General features: G+C 34.9%; 1 protein-coding gene across 1 annotated transcript; it reads right to left on the bottom strand.

The window, feature by feature from the left end:
* Positions 1 to 1,705: 1,705 nt before the first annotated feature.
* Positions 1,706 to 14,792, bottom strand: LOC113491917 (sodium-independent sulfate anion transporter-like). The gene is made up of 12 exons (XM_026869133.1): positions 14,558 to 14,792; positions 13,480 to 13,675; positions 12,228 to 12,367; positions 11,391 to 11,471; positions 8,679 to 8,842; positions 7,701 to 7,858; positions 5,800 to 5,961; positions 4,218 to 4,330; positions 3,661 to 3,834; positions 3,155 to 3,305; positions 2,523 to 2,696; positions 1,706 to 2,115 (listed from the first exon to the last, which is right to left on the bottom strand). Exons 1-12 carry the CDS (start codon positions 14,756 to 14,758, stop codon positions 1,928 to 1,930), a joined length of 1,902 nt encoding a protein of 633 aa, XP_026724934.1. The 5' UTR covers positions 14,759 to 14,792; the 3' UTR covers positions 1,706 to 1,927.
* Positions 14,793 to 17,735: the final 2,943 nt, after the last annotated feature.

Genomic DNA, 17,735 nt, shown 5'->3' with positions numbered 1-17,735 from the left:
AAAAACCGAAAACATTATAGATATATACAACAGTTTTAGTAAAATGGGATTGTTTAGTGCAATCTTATCTTTGGTACTATTTACATTTATGCCTTTATGAAGAAATTGGATAGACACAAGAAAAAAGCAAGATTAACATTTTTATTGTTTTTGCAACAGAGTGAAACCATATTAAAAGTGTTTAAATATCTTTTGATTAGGATATAACCATCTTTGACAATCTTACGCTTTATCAGACAGTGGGTTAATATAATAATGTACAATTATTGTAGGTACATTTTTAAATCTTAAGATTGAATGGAATATAAATATGACAACATTTTTATAAGGAATTGAATTCAGTTCATTTTCGTATTGTTTGTTAACATTTTTTATTAGTCTTGACACACATATGCATATTTTAAAATTCCTAGTATCTTTTTGCGAGGTCTTTTTTTTAACTAAATGTTGGAAGATAGATGGAAGATATAATTAAATACTTAGTACCAGGTAAAATGTATTGTTTATGTATTATGTAGTTGGTAAGACATGGCTTGGGAGACAAACAAATTTAGAAATTAGCTTCGATTGACTTTTTAAAAATATACCTATTACAGCAGAATAAATGGTATATTTGAGTTATCTAATTAATTATTAACTAGTTGTATACTTATAAGAACTGATGTTTATTTATTTCTTTACAATTAATATACATTCGGCAACAAACTCCATGAACATATAAAGTAATTAATTAGTTTTTAATTTTTATTTTAATAGTCTTTTTTAAATTAAACTTAGAAATATTCACCTATGTTATTATTAGCCGGATCAGTACTGATAGCCGAGAGGTTGAGGTCAACACGCTGAACCTACTGTGAGCTTACGTATCGTGGGTTCGATCTCCGCGGAGGACAAGCGTTTGTTTGTGCCATCTTTGTTTGTTTCTGGGTGCCTTTGCGCATGTTATTTGAATGTTTGTTAAACCCCCGCGACCCAAGTTTTAAAAAACAATTGGGGAATAGTTTCTTGAAACAGTTTTGGCATTTTTATAAGCTGCCTTTGTTCCCAGGATATATTATATTATTATATTATATTATTGATTTTTGTTACTGACTGTACCTATAGTGTACGAAACTACTTGATACTTTACAATAACATTAAGACAATAACAACACAACCAAGAGAATAAATGTATTTTAAACAAATGAAACACTGAAAATAATTTATATTCAAGACAAGATTGGCTTATTAAACTAAAACAACAAAATCTTTGATTAGTATAAAACTATGAATTTTAGTTTTGATACTATCAAAGGATCTTTTAAGTACGTCTAAGTCACAAAATACTTAACATAGGAACTATCTACAAAAAGGGAACGTTCTTTCGCTTGTACACTATCCATAATATTATTTTACTGATGTTGTATTGGTTTTAAAGAATTATGGACATTAATAACAACAAATTAACACAATCGGTGATATAATAAATTGCTTATATGCCACGATTACTTTATTATTGATAAAGGAGGCTTGAAAAAAATGAGTAAAACGAGGAATTACATAGAATAAGAAAAGGAAAAGGCAGAAAGACAATATATAAAGAAGTAAAGATGGTAAGGGATCGAGAAAGATACGAGACAAAAATGCTACACCGACAAACTTGATGCACTAAAATCTGTTGTTGATGTTAATTTAATTTGACACATGTGCTCATTTATTTTTCCACCTCCGCCTGTTGTGATAAGTCGCCTAAAATATCAACAAAAATGCTTAAGAAAATAAGTAGGCAGTTTCGTCTCAAACTGTCATATCTCGTATATCTGCGACAGTTTACTGTTACAACATAAAAATACACGTTATGCACAAAACAGCCTTAAAAGTACTTTATTCAAAACCACTACAACATAAGTCTACCTACAATACAATACCTAAAGTACCCTCACTACCGTCACGTGTCATTGACCTCGTTGTGGTGAGACTTCAACGTTCCATTCTTGACTAACAAAGGCACGTTGTTTTGTTCGTCGATCACGATCTCTGTGACGTCATCGTCTGTCTGTTTCAGCGACGCGTAGTTCGGAGGCGGAGTTAGTTCTTTGGAACTTAGTATTGGTAAGGGTATTTGACCTGTTAGACCTGAAAATGAAATTGTTTATAATGATTTGAATTTCTATTTGGAATCTTAATTCACTACAATATTCGGCTATAGTCAGTATTCGGTCGCGTGAGATAAGTTTAAAAAAAAACAGCGGAAATGGAACTAAATATATTACTATATTATTTCAACCAAATTCAACCGACTTCAAATAAAAACTACTAAGCAAATTCGATGCAATATTTGAGACCAAATGCCAGCTATTTTACGTAAAATGAAAACTAGAATCAAGAAACTCGGTTCATCTATTTCGAGGTTAACTCAGAAACAAACATGAAATAAAAACTAACGAATTGAGGCACCTCTTTTTAAATCCACCTAAAAATTAACAATTAGATGAAATATATATACGTACTATGTAAACCTATATACTAATATATATACTTACTATGTAAAGTAGAGTCTAGTTCAGCATGATTGAGTACGACGACCACATTAGAGCCGGCCCCGCTGAACACGGAGGCGACGCTGGCGCGCGGCGACAGCAGCACCAGCGGCACGCCGCGCGACGACAGCGACCCCGACAGCGCGCACATGCCCTTCGCGGCCGTGAAGTCCGCGCCTGGACCGGACGGGGAAGGTTTTAGTGTCGGGAGTAATGAGCATGAGCTTATGAGCTTAAAAGTAGTTTGATTTTTTTACCTTTCGAACAAAAATCACAATTAAAATCAGTTTGAGTGATAAGATGACACAGACACGTCAAACTCATACGGCTACGTCGTTTCGGTAAAAAACTAATGCTAATAATATCACAGTTAAAGAAGTAACGAAGAATAGAAACGTCAAAGATATGGAAGAATTACCTTTGTCCAGCCGTGGGATCTTATACGTGTAAGTCATTAAAACTCCCTAGTACCTCATATGCTACTACTAAGCCATTTCCTTGTATCAATACGCCAACGGCTAGCACTGTAGGTTAAAGTGAGAGAAGGTGCCTGACTACTGTTACTTGCACCGTAACGCTTTGCATTACTTATCAGTCCACTCTCACATAAGCTATCACTTGCAAAGGTCTCATACCTAGCACGTATCGGCAGTCGATGACGACGGGCATGCTGCAGCCGCCCTGCTTCTTGGCGGCGCGCTCCACGTACTGGCGGATGTACTCCACGCCCGGGAAGTACAGGCTGTTGCCTACGGTCACCAGCACGTAGCTGAAGCCGGACGAGTTCTGGAATAAGGGTGTAAGGGAAATGTTAGTGGACTGTTGTTGCTTGTAATTGATTTTGGAAGAGTTTGTGAATATCTTTGACGCAGATGTCTGTGCGAAGTTATGACGAGATTGTATGGAAACCATGACCTCTTAAGTTCTTGTCTGTTTATTAGCTTATTACGAAGAACTAAGGTTATAAGTTGATATAAGGATAATCTGATTAAGCATAAGAGCTCAGCCAGAACTGCAACTTGCATACTTTGTACCCCACTTTGGGTAGAAATTACACACATAAAGACGTTCTCAAGTTAATGAAAAGCTAACCTACACGGGAAAGTAGAGCTTAAACCTCTACACCTAAAGGCAACATTACCGTGACGATCTCGGCGTCTAACTGCGGCCTGGCACTAGGGTACAGTAACAGCATGACGTTGACAGCGACTCCAGCAAGAATGCCTAGTTCTACTCCGGCCGATAAGCAAAGAGCGAACGTCGCTAATGCAGGCACGACGTCCGCGCGACGAGAACGCCACATCGGTTTCACTACCTGTAAAGATAGGGTATTTGTTTTTTATTTTCCGAAAATATACATATTTGTCTTGCAATAAAGAATTCAATATTTTTATTAGTTTCAAATATGGAGTGCAAAAAAGTAGCAGCTCCGATTTGACTGGAAACCGACTTTAACATAGTTGGGACACGTTAGGATGATGACAAAGAAGTGTTCAGAGACAAAATATTCACAATAAAAGCCAACTGACAGAAATTAATAATTAACTTTTCCAAAATGCGTTTCACCGGGGACATTAATGGTGATTGTTTTCATTTTATGATGAATTCTTGCTTATGTAGACTTTGTGCAAATAAAATACTTTAAAATGTGGAAATTATCAGACATTAAGAATAGTTAAGTCTAAAGCAAGATCTTACCTCATATTCTATCATAAATATCACAGCACAAATCACGACGGCAGCTAGCGCCGCCTTTGGTATAAAGTAGAAATACGGCGTTAGAAGACTGAGCGCCAACAACACCAGAATACCTGGAAACATACCAATATGATACAATAATAATGGATACGATAATTAACCTGGTTAGGTAAGTGCATGAGTAGCATAAATAATACCCTGAGACATCTGAAGTTGAAGGTCAGATCGAACTCTTCGGAAATTATTATTTGTATCTCTTTTCATTCACGGGCTAACTTCATGAGAAGAGACCCGGTCCTTTTTAACGGCTTGAACGGGGACACAGGTCCAACGCACAGAGGCCTTCTTGAGAACTTTAATATACAATGTGATGGGGCATCTACTAGGGATAATTCACCTCCGCTCTATGGGAGAACAGAGATGAAAAATCCAAAGTAGATGCAAAACTATTGCAATATGTATGTAAAACTAAATAGGCTATTATATAAATGAGACATGTTAAGTGGACCAGTTCCTTAAAATTATTCGGAGAACTATGGCACCTGCCCTTTTACGCATGGAGATGCAAACAATTAGGCAGGCGGTGACTCGCCGCTCACTAGAAGGGCCCCCTATAATACTATTATTATTACTAGCTGACTAGTAAATTTTTTGCAATATGCACACAAAATTTCAGGAGAAACAAGAAAGTATTTGATATTTTAGAAAGATTTCCAGCAATGACATTGTTCATGCCTGCGTTATGCGACCGTTTTCATGAAATACACTGAATGTCATGCTGTCTTTGTGTCTTTTAAACGTAAAGAAGGGATAGAAAGTCACTTTGCAAAGTTAGTGTCATGTTCATTTCGTCGTTTATAGTATTATTATATTGAGTTTTTAGGGCCAGCAACTACCTTTTAATCTATAACTATCGCAGTCATGCTGGTGAGACCATAACATTAGAACAACGCATGTTGTGTATGTCAACAAACTATCCGTTTCGTGAATACGTAGAATCCATCGGCAAGTTGTTATTGTTTACACAGCGGCATTGCACCAGGTGTTCTATTCAGGTGATTTGTGTACATATACTACGCAATGTACAATAGACAAGAAATTATATTAACTGATGATTAACAATAATTATAGCAAAAGGTTATACTTGATGCGATTATTCGCCTTAATATTTTCACTGTACGGTTATTTTTTTTACTGTTTAATGTTTTTATTTATTTGTTTATCCAAATAATAATGTATGCTATACTTAGAGCTTGCACTGAGTTTATAACAGGATTGCAAGTGATCACTATTTGTTTGTAATTTCTTAATTGTAAGTAAAATAGTTATTAATTTAAAACAGGTAATGTAAAAAAAGTTTTACTCGTAGCTTTATCCGCGTGTATGTAGTCATTGCGACATGAGTCAGGTCACAATCGGTTCAAAGGTTATAGTGTTAGGTAGGTTAGGTAGTATGTGTTAGGTATCAAATGTTAACTAAAAATTTTTGGTTACCTAAAATTTGTAACATTAGTATAAACGTTATTATACATAGGCGTCCAACTCTTCAACTCCCAAAATATCAATTGTCATTATTTTTTACCTGTGTAAACACTGCCGAACTGCGTGGCAACCCCGCTCGCGTGGTTGACAGCGCTCCGGGAGAAGGACCCTGTGATCGGCATGGCGCCCGCAAACGCACCAAAAATGTTCGACAAAGACAGAGTTATTAACTCTTGTGTCGCATCTACTGACTCCCCACTCGCTGAAAACAAATATAAAATAAGTGATTGAAAAACGACTTTAATGACATATTTTTTTAGAATTGAAACTATCTGGCATTCGTTAATTCGAAAAGTAAAAAAACCATTAATTAGTTACAGTTAAGAGTTAGGTACAGGAGACTCATAACGGCACTGGTCAGTAGCTGATATACTCCTTGAATAAAATGTTTCGCCGAATATGACGACATGAAGCGAGCTCTTATAATATACAAAATAATATTAATATTAATAATATTGTTCATAAAAATAAGAACTGTGCTGTCAACATTTCCATTCATAGGCATAATGGCATAAAAAATGGAGAATTTACACTCATAGAGTATTTTTAATAATATAAGTAACACCGAGAGATATCAATTCACACACTATTCGTATTACGTGTTCGTGTGTTATGGATAATTTCCTGACAAATCATGTAATTACAAACAGTTCCTAGAAATTAAACTTAATGCAATCTAGTCAAATCTGTATATTCGTTAAACAAAAACAAGTTATTGAACCTTTGGCCTACTTTTTCTAACAAAATAATAAAAGCAAACATCAAGGTTAGTATCATAACTATTAAAAGCACAATTATTTTTATGGCGAATATTTAAATACCTATCGCCGCAATCGGCCTTGCTTTGCATAAATACATGGATTGATTGCGTCATACTCGTGAACGGGTGCTGCTTGCGGTGGCTGGTCGGTCTGCTGTCCTTGGCCTTTGTACTTACAGTCAAATTTCGTATTGGCTTAGATACGGCGAACTCAAATTTTTGTTTGTTTGGCACGGCACATACACATTTTTTTGTTACTGTTATGTATAATAATAATAATAATTTTTGAAAAGAGATACAAATAATAATTTTGTAATTGGAATGACAGCGTGCTGCTGGGGAGTTTTTTTGCACCGTTTCTTCTCTCACAGCAAAAGCACTTAGGAAGCGGTGATGGGGGGGCGAAACCGGGTTCTGTCCAATGTAACCTGACCTTCAAAAAGTGCTACTTAGTAGCCTAATTTGAATAAATGAATTTTGATTTTGATTTTGATTATAATATTGCATAACCATCAATTATAAATAATTGTCCGGGATCATGTTGTTATAATCGTTGTTTTATAAAAGCCATTTATTATTTAACATGTAGCTCGCTAACTTAGCTTAAGAATTTGAAGTGGATCTAGTTGGGTTATAAGGACTTGAGTTGCGTGTGCGAAGGGCATAATTTATAAATTTATTAGGTATAAAAATTAGTACTATAAATTGTTTTTGTTTAATTGCATAATTTGTTAAAAATAATTGTAATTAGCGGTTTAAACTTGTGCGTATTAATTATAGCATTAAGTGCACGCCACCCTTGTTTCCTTTATGTAAATTTAAATATATATTTCTTGCTAGATTTTGACATCTGTATCCGAGCCCAATGCGATTTTATTTACTGTTAATTAATTATTGATTATCTTAAATTAATTCCATTGGATTTGTTAGAGTTGAGAAAGAAAGAGACTTGAGAGTTATTTTTTGGTAGATAGTTTGTAACTATCTACCAAAAAATAACTAACTTTAATAATGGAAACTAAAGATCATTTACTATGGTTAAGCTACACTGACAAAAGTTTGTCATTTGGATGGGTGACAAAAATGATATTAGCTAACGATAAATCCTCAGACAAAACGGCGACAGCGGCAAATCAAATCTTGTCTATACAACATAAGGTCGATTTCTGTTTGACACTTACCGAAAGCCTTAGCTATAGCTACGTTGCCGAGTACGGCGATAACAGGTACTATGAATATAGAAGAGCCGAGGTCTGAGCACATCTCGATGAAGCCGACCTCGCGCCCGTCCTCCAACACCGTGGAGAACGGAGGTAGTCTTATGGAGGGAAGACCGTCTCTGGAAAATGATGAAACATTTGTTAGGTAGTGTAAGCGGTTTTGTTTTTCAAGTACGTGTGTTGGCATTTTATATCTGACACACTAAGTATACTAATTATTGTGTAATTCATCGATTTTCTGAAGCAGTGTTGGTCAGTTTAACTAAACCGGAAAAGATAATACATGTTTGAAATTGGTAAAAGAGGTGATTTGTAAAGATGTTTTTTACATAGAAGTTGTGTAGAGATGTGTTGTGTAGTTTAAAAACCACTCACATACACATACACATACAAATCACTTCTAAGCCTCTTATAAAATGGTATGTCTTTTCATTCACGCTAACTTCATGAGAAGAGACCCGATCCTTTTTAAAGGCGTAAACGGCGACACAGGTCTAACGTGCAGAGGCCTTCTTGAGAACTTTAATATACAATGTGATGGGGCATCTACTAGGGATTATTCACCTCCGCGCTATGGGAGAACAGGCATGAAGAATCCAAAGTAGATACAAAACTATTGCAAGAATGTGTGTAAGAACAATTAGGCTATAATATACATATATGATAAGTTATATGGACCAGTTCCATGGGTTAAAAATGGTAATTATTATTACTTACTATTATTACACTATGAGTAATACAACATAATTCATATTTTTAAGTAAATTTATTATGATTTTTTTTTATCAACTCTGAATTATACATTTATATCAAGAGTAAAATGTTAGAGACTGAATACATGACACTTTTGGTAAGCAGCTATTAAATTATAAAATTCATTAACATTATTCAATGTAATAAGGCAACAAAACGCAAAAGAATTAATAAAATATTCCTTACTTAACAGTCCCTGTTAGTTTGAAAGGCTGTGTGGAGTATTTCTCGAAGAAGAAAGCTGCCAAGGAGCAGCCTATCACAACGATCGCGTTTCTCGACGTCGACAGCAACCAAAGAGTTTTCTTTAAACCTTTCGCACTCGGAGGCAGGTTAATGTCTTTGATTTTCTGAAATAAAAAGTAAATTTTTGAATGATAATACGTGTAGGTACGAGTTAGCATTTGTCATAGAAAGAGACGAATATATTCAGATAGTAACATCTCTTCTATCAATATTTTAAACGAATTAGCCCATTAGACCACCTGTACGATAGAAATGCCACGCTAAGGTTACCATCGTGTTGATGCATAACTTTAATGACGAACTAAGGGATTAAGTATGACTAAATAAATGCATACCTACTCTGGTTAAAACAGATGAGGTAGGTCAAAGGAAGTAACATTCTTAAAACAAACAAAATTACCCAACTTCCTACCAACAAAAAAAAACAATGGATTTCAAAACAATCCCAAAAATTAAATTAACGTAATCTCCCAAAATTGTTTATTTCCTTCATTAAAAAGACAATGCAACAACCTCAATATTCGCGTGAAACTAAAACAAAAGAAGAAACGTGACGAAGCAAAAGTTGAAGAAAGTTCTTTTGAAATTAGCATAACGAGTTGTATGTCAATTTACATAATAAAAGTAATATATTGAATATACAGCTAAACACTTGAACAATTATAGAGAAATTAAATGCTAAAAGATACGAAAGGTCAAAAATATTTAAACAATTTGGAACGAATTTTCATTTTGCATCAACAAAACACTTTTCTCCTACCAGTTTTATTAAATTAAAAACGTATTTTAATAATGGAATAATTCGTCGATTATTTCATACCCATCACGTGTTATTGAAACAATTATTGGTATATTTCCATTTTATAAGGAATACGACAAACAGCTCTTTCATATGTTTATCTCATCGTGTACTTATTATGAATTGTGTTATAGAAACATTTGTGGATCGACATCACGTTCTGTGACCGGCAAACAAGAGCCAAGTTCGCTGGCATCAAATTAAGTGCTATTGTAGAGTTCACAAAGGAATGCAAACACAAAACATTGATCGTGAAACAACAGCCTGACAAACAATTGTTTGAGTAAAAATTGACAATTTGAAAGCAATTTGTAAGACATCAATTTGGGTTCATAGACATAACATTTGGTCTTATGTGACTTTCAGGTGGGTTATTGGAAACCAAAGAATTATATATAGCGCGGAGTCTTCCGCGAGAAAAATAAGATAAAAAACCTACATATATATGTATATATAGGCTTTAAACCACTCAGAAGGCAAATGCAAAGCTGCTAAGGTTTATTATTTAATGCACGTATCTAATAAGGAAAATCTATACTAATATATAAAGCTGAAGAGTTTGTTTTGTTTGAACGCGCTAATCTCAGGAACTACTGGTCCAAATTGAAAAATTATTTTTGCGTTGAATAGACCATTTATCGAGGAAGGCTTTATGCTATAAACCATCACGCTGCGACTAATAGGAGCTAAGATATAATGGAAAGTGTGAAAAAAACCGGGCAGGTATACCTAAATCATAACTTATATCTTCTACCCACGGGGACGAAGTCGCGGGCAACAGCTTGTAAGTAATAAAAAGAAAAAAACGGAATAAAAAATACGAAAATAAGCTACATGCACATGTTAGCCTTAAAGCTTGCTATATAGCTCTTATGCTGTAATATATCTCGCGATACTAAGTAAACTCACGTGTATTGAGTATACATTCTATCTTTCATGGACAGACAACCTTTCCCCACCAAGGTTATTTCAGTTTACAAAGGTATACAATATCATATTTTTTAAACAATTGTATGACAAGCATGCATAGCCAATTATTGTACGTTGATATAACATTTAAATATGGCGTATGGAGTGTAATCAACAGACGCTTTTTTGTTGCCTGTCTTTGCTTGGACAAATGTGAAGAATATTCAACAATGCAAAGTCTAGACAGAATTCAACGAATTCCTTTTTTTCTTTTAAAGCTAATAAAAGAACGAAATTAAAGAGTCTAGAGATCCTAGCAGATTGTCAGGGCGAAATATTTTCTTATTTGACATCATACACCTTAATGTAATGAGCGTAGACATGAAATTCAATTCGTTTTTATTAGTTTTTTTTAAGGTACATAGATGGCAATGGAATTTGAACCTTAAGCACGAAATAATAGTTTCTTAAAACACTATGCCAGTTTAGCATCCAAATGCGTATTGATGCTGTGTTGTTAGTAAAAATAAGGAAGATTCCGAAATAAATAGCTGTATTATATGCAGTAGAGGTGAAAATATATTTACTAACAAAAATTAATTAAGTATCGTAAAAACGTGGTACCAATATTTTTAATTACTTAACATTTGGTAACCAAATTAAGTATAAGTTTAACAATGTTAAGAATACACTTGTATTAAACTGAAAGTATTAAACGTCATCGAAATTTCTTTTATTTCTATAATACATTAGTCTATTGTCATTAACCTTTTGTTTGTAGCACTTATTAAAGGTATTAAGCTACTAGAAAGAATACTTCGTAGTTTTTTCTAGTTTGTATATCACCGTCCGTCAAGCGTATGTTTCGTAAATGAGTGTTACACATGTGCGAGCAGGATGAGACGCTTGTTGATGGAAAAATAAATAAACAAAAAAATACTTACTCTCATAACTAGAAGTAACACAATACAAGATATACCTAAGGTACTGTCAGCTATCCTTGCATTTGGAATATTGGTTATCACCTGAAACAAAAATTACATTTTGGTAAATCCAGGAATCTAAATCATAATTATACATCCAGAAAGTCGATTTTTGAATACACAGCAATCTTACACTTGCACACACTGCGCATTGCTTTAGTCCCACACTGCATCAGCAAAATGTTAAATAGTACTGCTGCATCATTCAATTTTGACGTTAAAACCCCTTAACCTATCACATATTAATTTACATTGAAAACCAAAATAGTCTGTATAGTAGTTTCATATAAGCAGGAACGTGGGATAGGATGTTTAATGAACATCCATCAATTAAAGTTCAGTTCCATCAAAGTGATCAATATTAATTATGGAACAATAGGCTTTTCGACATCATGTCAAAGTGTTACTACCTCTTTAATATCGATTGATCAAATGACCTAACCGTATTGTAATAAAGAGCAAAAATATTTAAGAGTCAACCATTCTTTAAAATCATTGTTTGGATTTTTGTAGTTTTTTTGTGATTTCACTTTCATAGCTCAATGTATTTTGTAGTTGCATTGTTTCATGTGAAGGAACTGGAATCTTTAAGACGACTGAGTCGCTCTTGACGCAAGGCAAAAGCACGTCGCTGATGAATTAAGTTGCTTCGTGTAAAAGATTTTTTACTTATATTTTTATTCCATCGGTCTTACCCTATCTTTTTCATTCAAAATCAAAATGAAACAATCCTCGTCCAAGTTATTGATCACCGATCTCACTACCAGCATAGGCTAATATGTGTAAAAGAAAAATTACCTGTTTAACTGTATCTATGAAACCACCAGATCTAAATTGGAGACCTAAAAGTCCTTTAAGCTGCGACACAGCGATGATGACAGACGTGGCTGAGGTAAAACCAACAGTCACCGGTACTGATATAAAGTCTATCAGAACACCTGAAAACAAAAGGATGAATTAGAAAAACATAGGGTCGTACTATTTTTTTGGATCTGCACAAGGCACATTAATAAAAATATGAGGATCTTTATTGGTTCATTAGCTTAAACTAGCATTTAAGAGAAAAGTTTGTATTTTTTGTCAAACGTTTAATAGATAAAAGGAATATATAATGTTACTGATTTTGAACGTTTTTTTTATTAAAATTTTAACTTAATAGTATTATTATTTATGAAGATAATAAACTTGATTATTGTGCTGTTAACCTCATTTAACAAGATTAATTAAAGCTTGAATAATAAAACAACAAATGAAGTTAATCCACCGACACAACTGAGTGACAATTAAAAGGAAGGTTGTGCCTGCGTTGTTACGAAAGAGGAGATCAAATTAAGCAAACGCCGGTGAATAATGAAACAGATCCCATACCCGCAGCTGAATGGAAATTGGATAATGATAGTGAGATAAGCTCGCAAACTAAAGTATACACTAGTTATGAACTAGCTAGTGAGGATAATTGAGGACGCATTGTAAATGTTACTATTACGTATGGAATTGCGAACCGAGGTAGCGAACTTCAATTTGGAGATAACAAAGGGAAAATCATTGAGTCGGCTTGATAACAACTCGCACAAACACATTGAAAACGATAAATAATACGTTATGATGTGATAGTGTGCGGTTTAAGGGCAAAGCAATTTAATTTTAATGGCGGGTTTTAACTGTATATAAGATTTAAATTTAACCGAAATTCATATTCCATTTGTATAAATTAGAAATGTACCGTATTGTTATAGTAATATCGAATTGAACGAATGGGTATAACGGTGCTCTCACTTTCAATATGTATTGCACGCCGGCCTTGGTTAGTACAGGATATAATTATAATAATTACGTATACAGTTGAATATAATGCCATGTATCGTGTCTTCGACGCATTCAGTAAACGTCTGTGCAAATAGATAAAAATAATATACATAATGCAGTTTGTGTTCAAATTCTATTGCACGCACGTTTTACTATCGAACTTCCATTTAGAAAAGAAAATTTATATTCATGACTCACACATAACATTGTTTTAGGCAAAAAAAATATAGCAAAGAAGACTTACCTAAATGTAATATTCCCATTATAAGTTGTACTACGCCAGACAAGAAGCATAGTAGCACCGCATAATCATTGTTCCTGCCCTGTATTTGTTGGTATGTCATAAGCGCCAGCAACGCCGTCGGGCCCAAGGTTATGTCCTTGCAGGACCCGAATACTATATAGACGAAACACCCCATAAATGACGAGTAGAGACCATCCTGAAAAGTTTATGACTGTCAACGCCTATTTTACTACCTGTAGGTCTACAGGTGTAGGGAAAAATATAACAAAGTTATTTTATGCACTAGGGACATAGTTTTATAAGGTGTGTCAAATGCTAATGAAAAAACATAGCAAGTTTTTGAGCGTTAATTAAAATCTTATGCTCGATTGGTATAGATCAGTGATTGATTCGTATGTGTGGAAACAAAGCAGTAGGTGCACAACCTCGACTGTTGTTTCATCTACCCCCTTTGTTATAAGAATCAGACATAAATGTAATTTAAATTTCGTCACTTATGATCAATCTATTGTAATGGTGCTGTCAAGTTTCATGAGAATATCCTAAATGCAAATTCTACTTTAATATGTATGAAACAATATTCTTATCATTTAATGGTATTGCTAAATTGTCCAAACATAAAACGTATCACACATGAATGATCGGATTCGAAAGCTCTGAACTCAAAATGACATTATTTCACATTACGTAAACCTTATGTTTGCAATACGTGCTCAGGTTTTTTGGCGGTTTCCTTGCAAACGACCTTTTTACTCCAAATGACCCGGTCATTGCACCCTAAAAATCGGGACATCTTTCGAAGTAAGATCGACTTTTACCTGCGACGCTATCCATGTGACGTAAAAAGGAATTTACGATTTCTGGTACAGAGTAATGCAAAGAAAAAGTTGTACTACTAAATGTCGACTGTTGTCACATTTCCGATCGCAAGAAACTTGAAATGCAATAAGTAGTATAATGCAATGCATGAATGGAAATGAAATAATACTTAAAATAATTTGCAAGGAAACCATTCTAGCTTTACTAAAAGTGGAACACAGTAATAATTTTAGTATCTCAGTATCTAAATATGACTTACCTGTGGACTTAGCCCAGCCAGTGTCGCATACGCTAGAGCCTGTGGTATCACCGTAAGCCCCACTGTGATGCCCGCAATCAAATCTGCCAGAGCCTTCTCTGAATTGTATTCCGGGAGCCATTTTGTTATGGGCAGCCGTTTGTGTAGCAGGCGCTTACAGCGAGTCTGTCTTTTAGACCGATGTTTAGACGGCGATGACATGATGATGCTCTACCTAAGAACAAAAAGAAAAACATTTGAACTTCTAGTTAGATTTTCGATTTCACGAGATAAACGCCTTCGTAATTGGTGTTTAATATGACAAGGTTATAACAATTAACGATTTTATAATAGTAATGGTCAATGACTGACCCTCATCTTAATTGAACGTAAACATAAAGAAAGGTTAGCCAATTTATTTTTCAAATGATAGCTAAAATTAAATGACCAATAAGCAAAGTTCAGTTTAAAGGTTTCAACATCGTCCGATTTGGAGCAGATAGTGAAAAATTATTTTCGGTTCATAATTATTCATAAAAACGGATTTCTAATAATATTATCGAAAGTAAAGTGTCGTGTACCAGTACATAAAAAGTTCGTGAGTTTCATGAACTCGTAAATATTTGTTGTATAAACAATACAAAGTAAAAGAAACAGTTTATGTAGGAGCACCCGGTAGCTTTCTCGAAACATGATAGAACAATAAAATGAGAGACAAACTTTGCTACATTGTCTATAGTTTGCTTGCGACGCTGTATTAACGGAGGAACGGAACACAGCACATTTGAAAAATAAGGATTCAAGTTAATTTACTTCAGCGTAATGTTCCATTTCTATTTTGATAGAAAAGCGAAAATAGTTCGTCTACCGACCCGTTCATTCCACGTTTTATGTTGTCAAGCCAGACTTCAATATGGAGTCGGTAAGTCAGCGGTTACAAGGCTCTACATTCCCCCAGCCTATAAAGCACTCCTGCAGGGAATATTGGGGTAGTTGATTTAATTTAAGACCCTTTGTGTCGCACACTTCCAATTCCCTAATAAAGGCTGGCCGCTAAACATGGCCGCCGAAAAACAAAAGGCCAATGTAGATCTTATGTATAAAGGGCCGACAAGAATCGATGGCTATTATTGCCGAAATAATAAACAATGTTTCGAGAAACCGCCAACATTCCTACGTAATATTTAGTTAGAACTACCAAAACGCCCACAAAATATTTGAAACAACTTTCATAAGTAATCCCTCAGTACATGATAGTAAGAAAATAATTAAACTTGGCGAACTCTTAGTAGATGAGGCCTTCCAAACAATCAACGAACAACAGAATAACATAACCCGTATATCTTAGTGTTGAAGCAATTTTACTACAAAGGAGTAAGAAAGGGAGGGAACAAATCTATTACTGTCAATTTACCCCTTGAGTGGTGGGTTCAGGGAGAAAATTAGTTATTAGTGTGTAGTTCGGACATAAGGCGTTGGCCGTGTTCTTCGGTAATATTGAGGTCGGGAGTGTTAATTTGCGATGGTATGTTACATCGCTTGCCAATAAACCTCTAGTGAACGACGAAGCTGCTGCTCTTTGTTCCCCGGCAGGTGGGCCCAACCAATTATTCGGCCAGATTGGACTGAGTACTTCCATTAACCCTTGTGTGTTTTGTGTTAGTATGTATCAAAATAGGTTTTAATGTCTTGTAGCTATGTAATCTATGTTTGTCTCTGTTATGTTGATTGTCAAATATAGTTCATGGAAAATATCCAACGTGTTTTAATAGGTTATGGGCTCAGTTGGGCATTTATCAGTTATTTTGTTGTTAAAATAGATAATTTGCGCTTGTTGACTGGCGAAACCATGAACTCGAATATAGCTAGTGTACCAAAACTAAAGGGCATGGAAAACTATGATAAATGTGGTGCCCGTTATGAAAGAAAATGGCGGATAAATGCGTTTTCAATGTTTTTTATAACGGAAGGTTTAGTTAGAAGGGTTGGTACACAGATAGCGGTGCCAGTGCACATATGACTGTTAACAAGGACGGGATTGCAAACATGAAACTATCACCGTGTTTTAATGGGTTGATTGTTCAGGAGATGTGGAGATCATGTCAGACTTGCAATGTCATATAACTGTGAAAAATGTGCTATGCGTGCCTGTTTTGACTACAAACTTGTAATCAGTTAGCGAGCTTATCAGGAATGGTAACCAGGTTATAATTGAAGAAAAGCATTGTTATGTATTTATGACGGAAGAGATGCTTTGGTTGCGATAGCTGACTTAACTGATGGGGTTTACAAGTTGAGGTTACAATCTTCAAGTTACATGTTGGCAGCTCCTGCAATTACAGGAAGATTGTGGCACAGAAGTGGCTTGCACATATAAATAGCCAAGATATGGAATGAATGTGAAAGGATAGAGATTGTGTAATCCTTCAAAAGATACTGTTATCACCAGCAGATGTTATTTTGATAGAAAGCGAGACAGGTGATAATGCAAACAGCCAGGAGGCAATATTGGTTCCAGATGACGAGAGTAATGTGCAAACACCAGAGATCAGCGTGGAGAAGGAGAACAGAGATTCAGTGGGGGCATCCTGTGTTCCAGTATTTGATTATCATAGTGATAGCTCTTCAGATTCTTCAGTATACACTGATGGTGAAGAAACACACATTACATGTATATCTTAGTCAGGAGCCAGAGCCTTATGAAAGACAGAAGACGCAAGGAAAGCAGCCTGATCGGTATGGTTTCAGCAACTTGTGTGTATCCAGTACTGTTCCAGTTTCTCAGGAGATTTCAATCTCACAGGCTCTGAAAAGGCCTGAGAAGGAGCAGTGGAGACGTGCTTTGGCTCAGAAGTTGCAATCATTTGAAGATAATGATGCCTGTGAGCTTGTTAAAAAACCCTAGTGATGTATTTGTAGTATGGGAATGAGTATAACTCTACTGTTTTTCTAAATGGTGTACTAATGACATGTAAAGCATTTTTAGTTTATTTATAGAGTGGGTGTTGTACTATGTCTTGTAATGTTTTGATTATTTTGATAAGTGGGGGTGTTAGTATGTATCAAAATAGGTTTTAATGTCTTGTAGCTATGTAATCTATGTTTGTCTCTGTTATGTTGATTGTCAAATATAGTTCATGGAAAATATCCAACGTGTTTTAATATTTTGCACATCTTTGACAATGCCGGGTTTATGTCG

This window comes from Trichoplusia ni, chromosome 3 (assembly GCF_003590095.1).
Source record: "Trichoplusia ni isolate ovarian cell line Hi5 chromosome 3, tn1, whole genome shotgun sequence".
NCBI classification, from domain to species: domain Eukaryota; kingdom Metazoa; phylum Arthropoda; class Insecta; order Lepidoptera; family Noctuidae; genus Trichoplusia; species Trichoplusia ni.
Note: the sequence above shows the minus strand (reverse complement) of the source record. Positions and strands in the feature narration are given on the sequence as shown.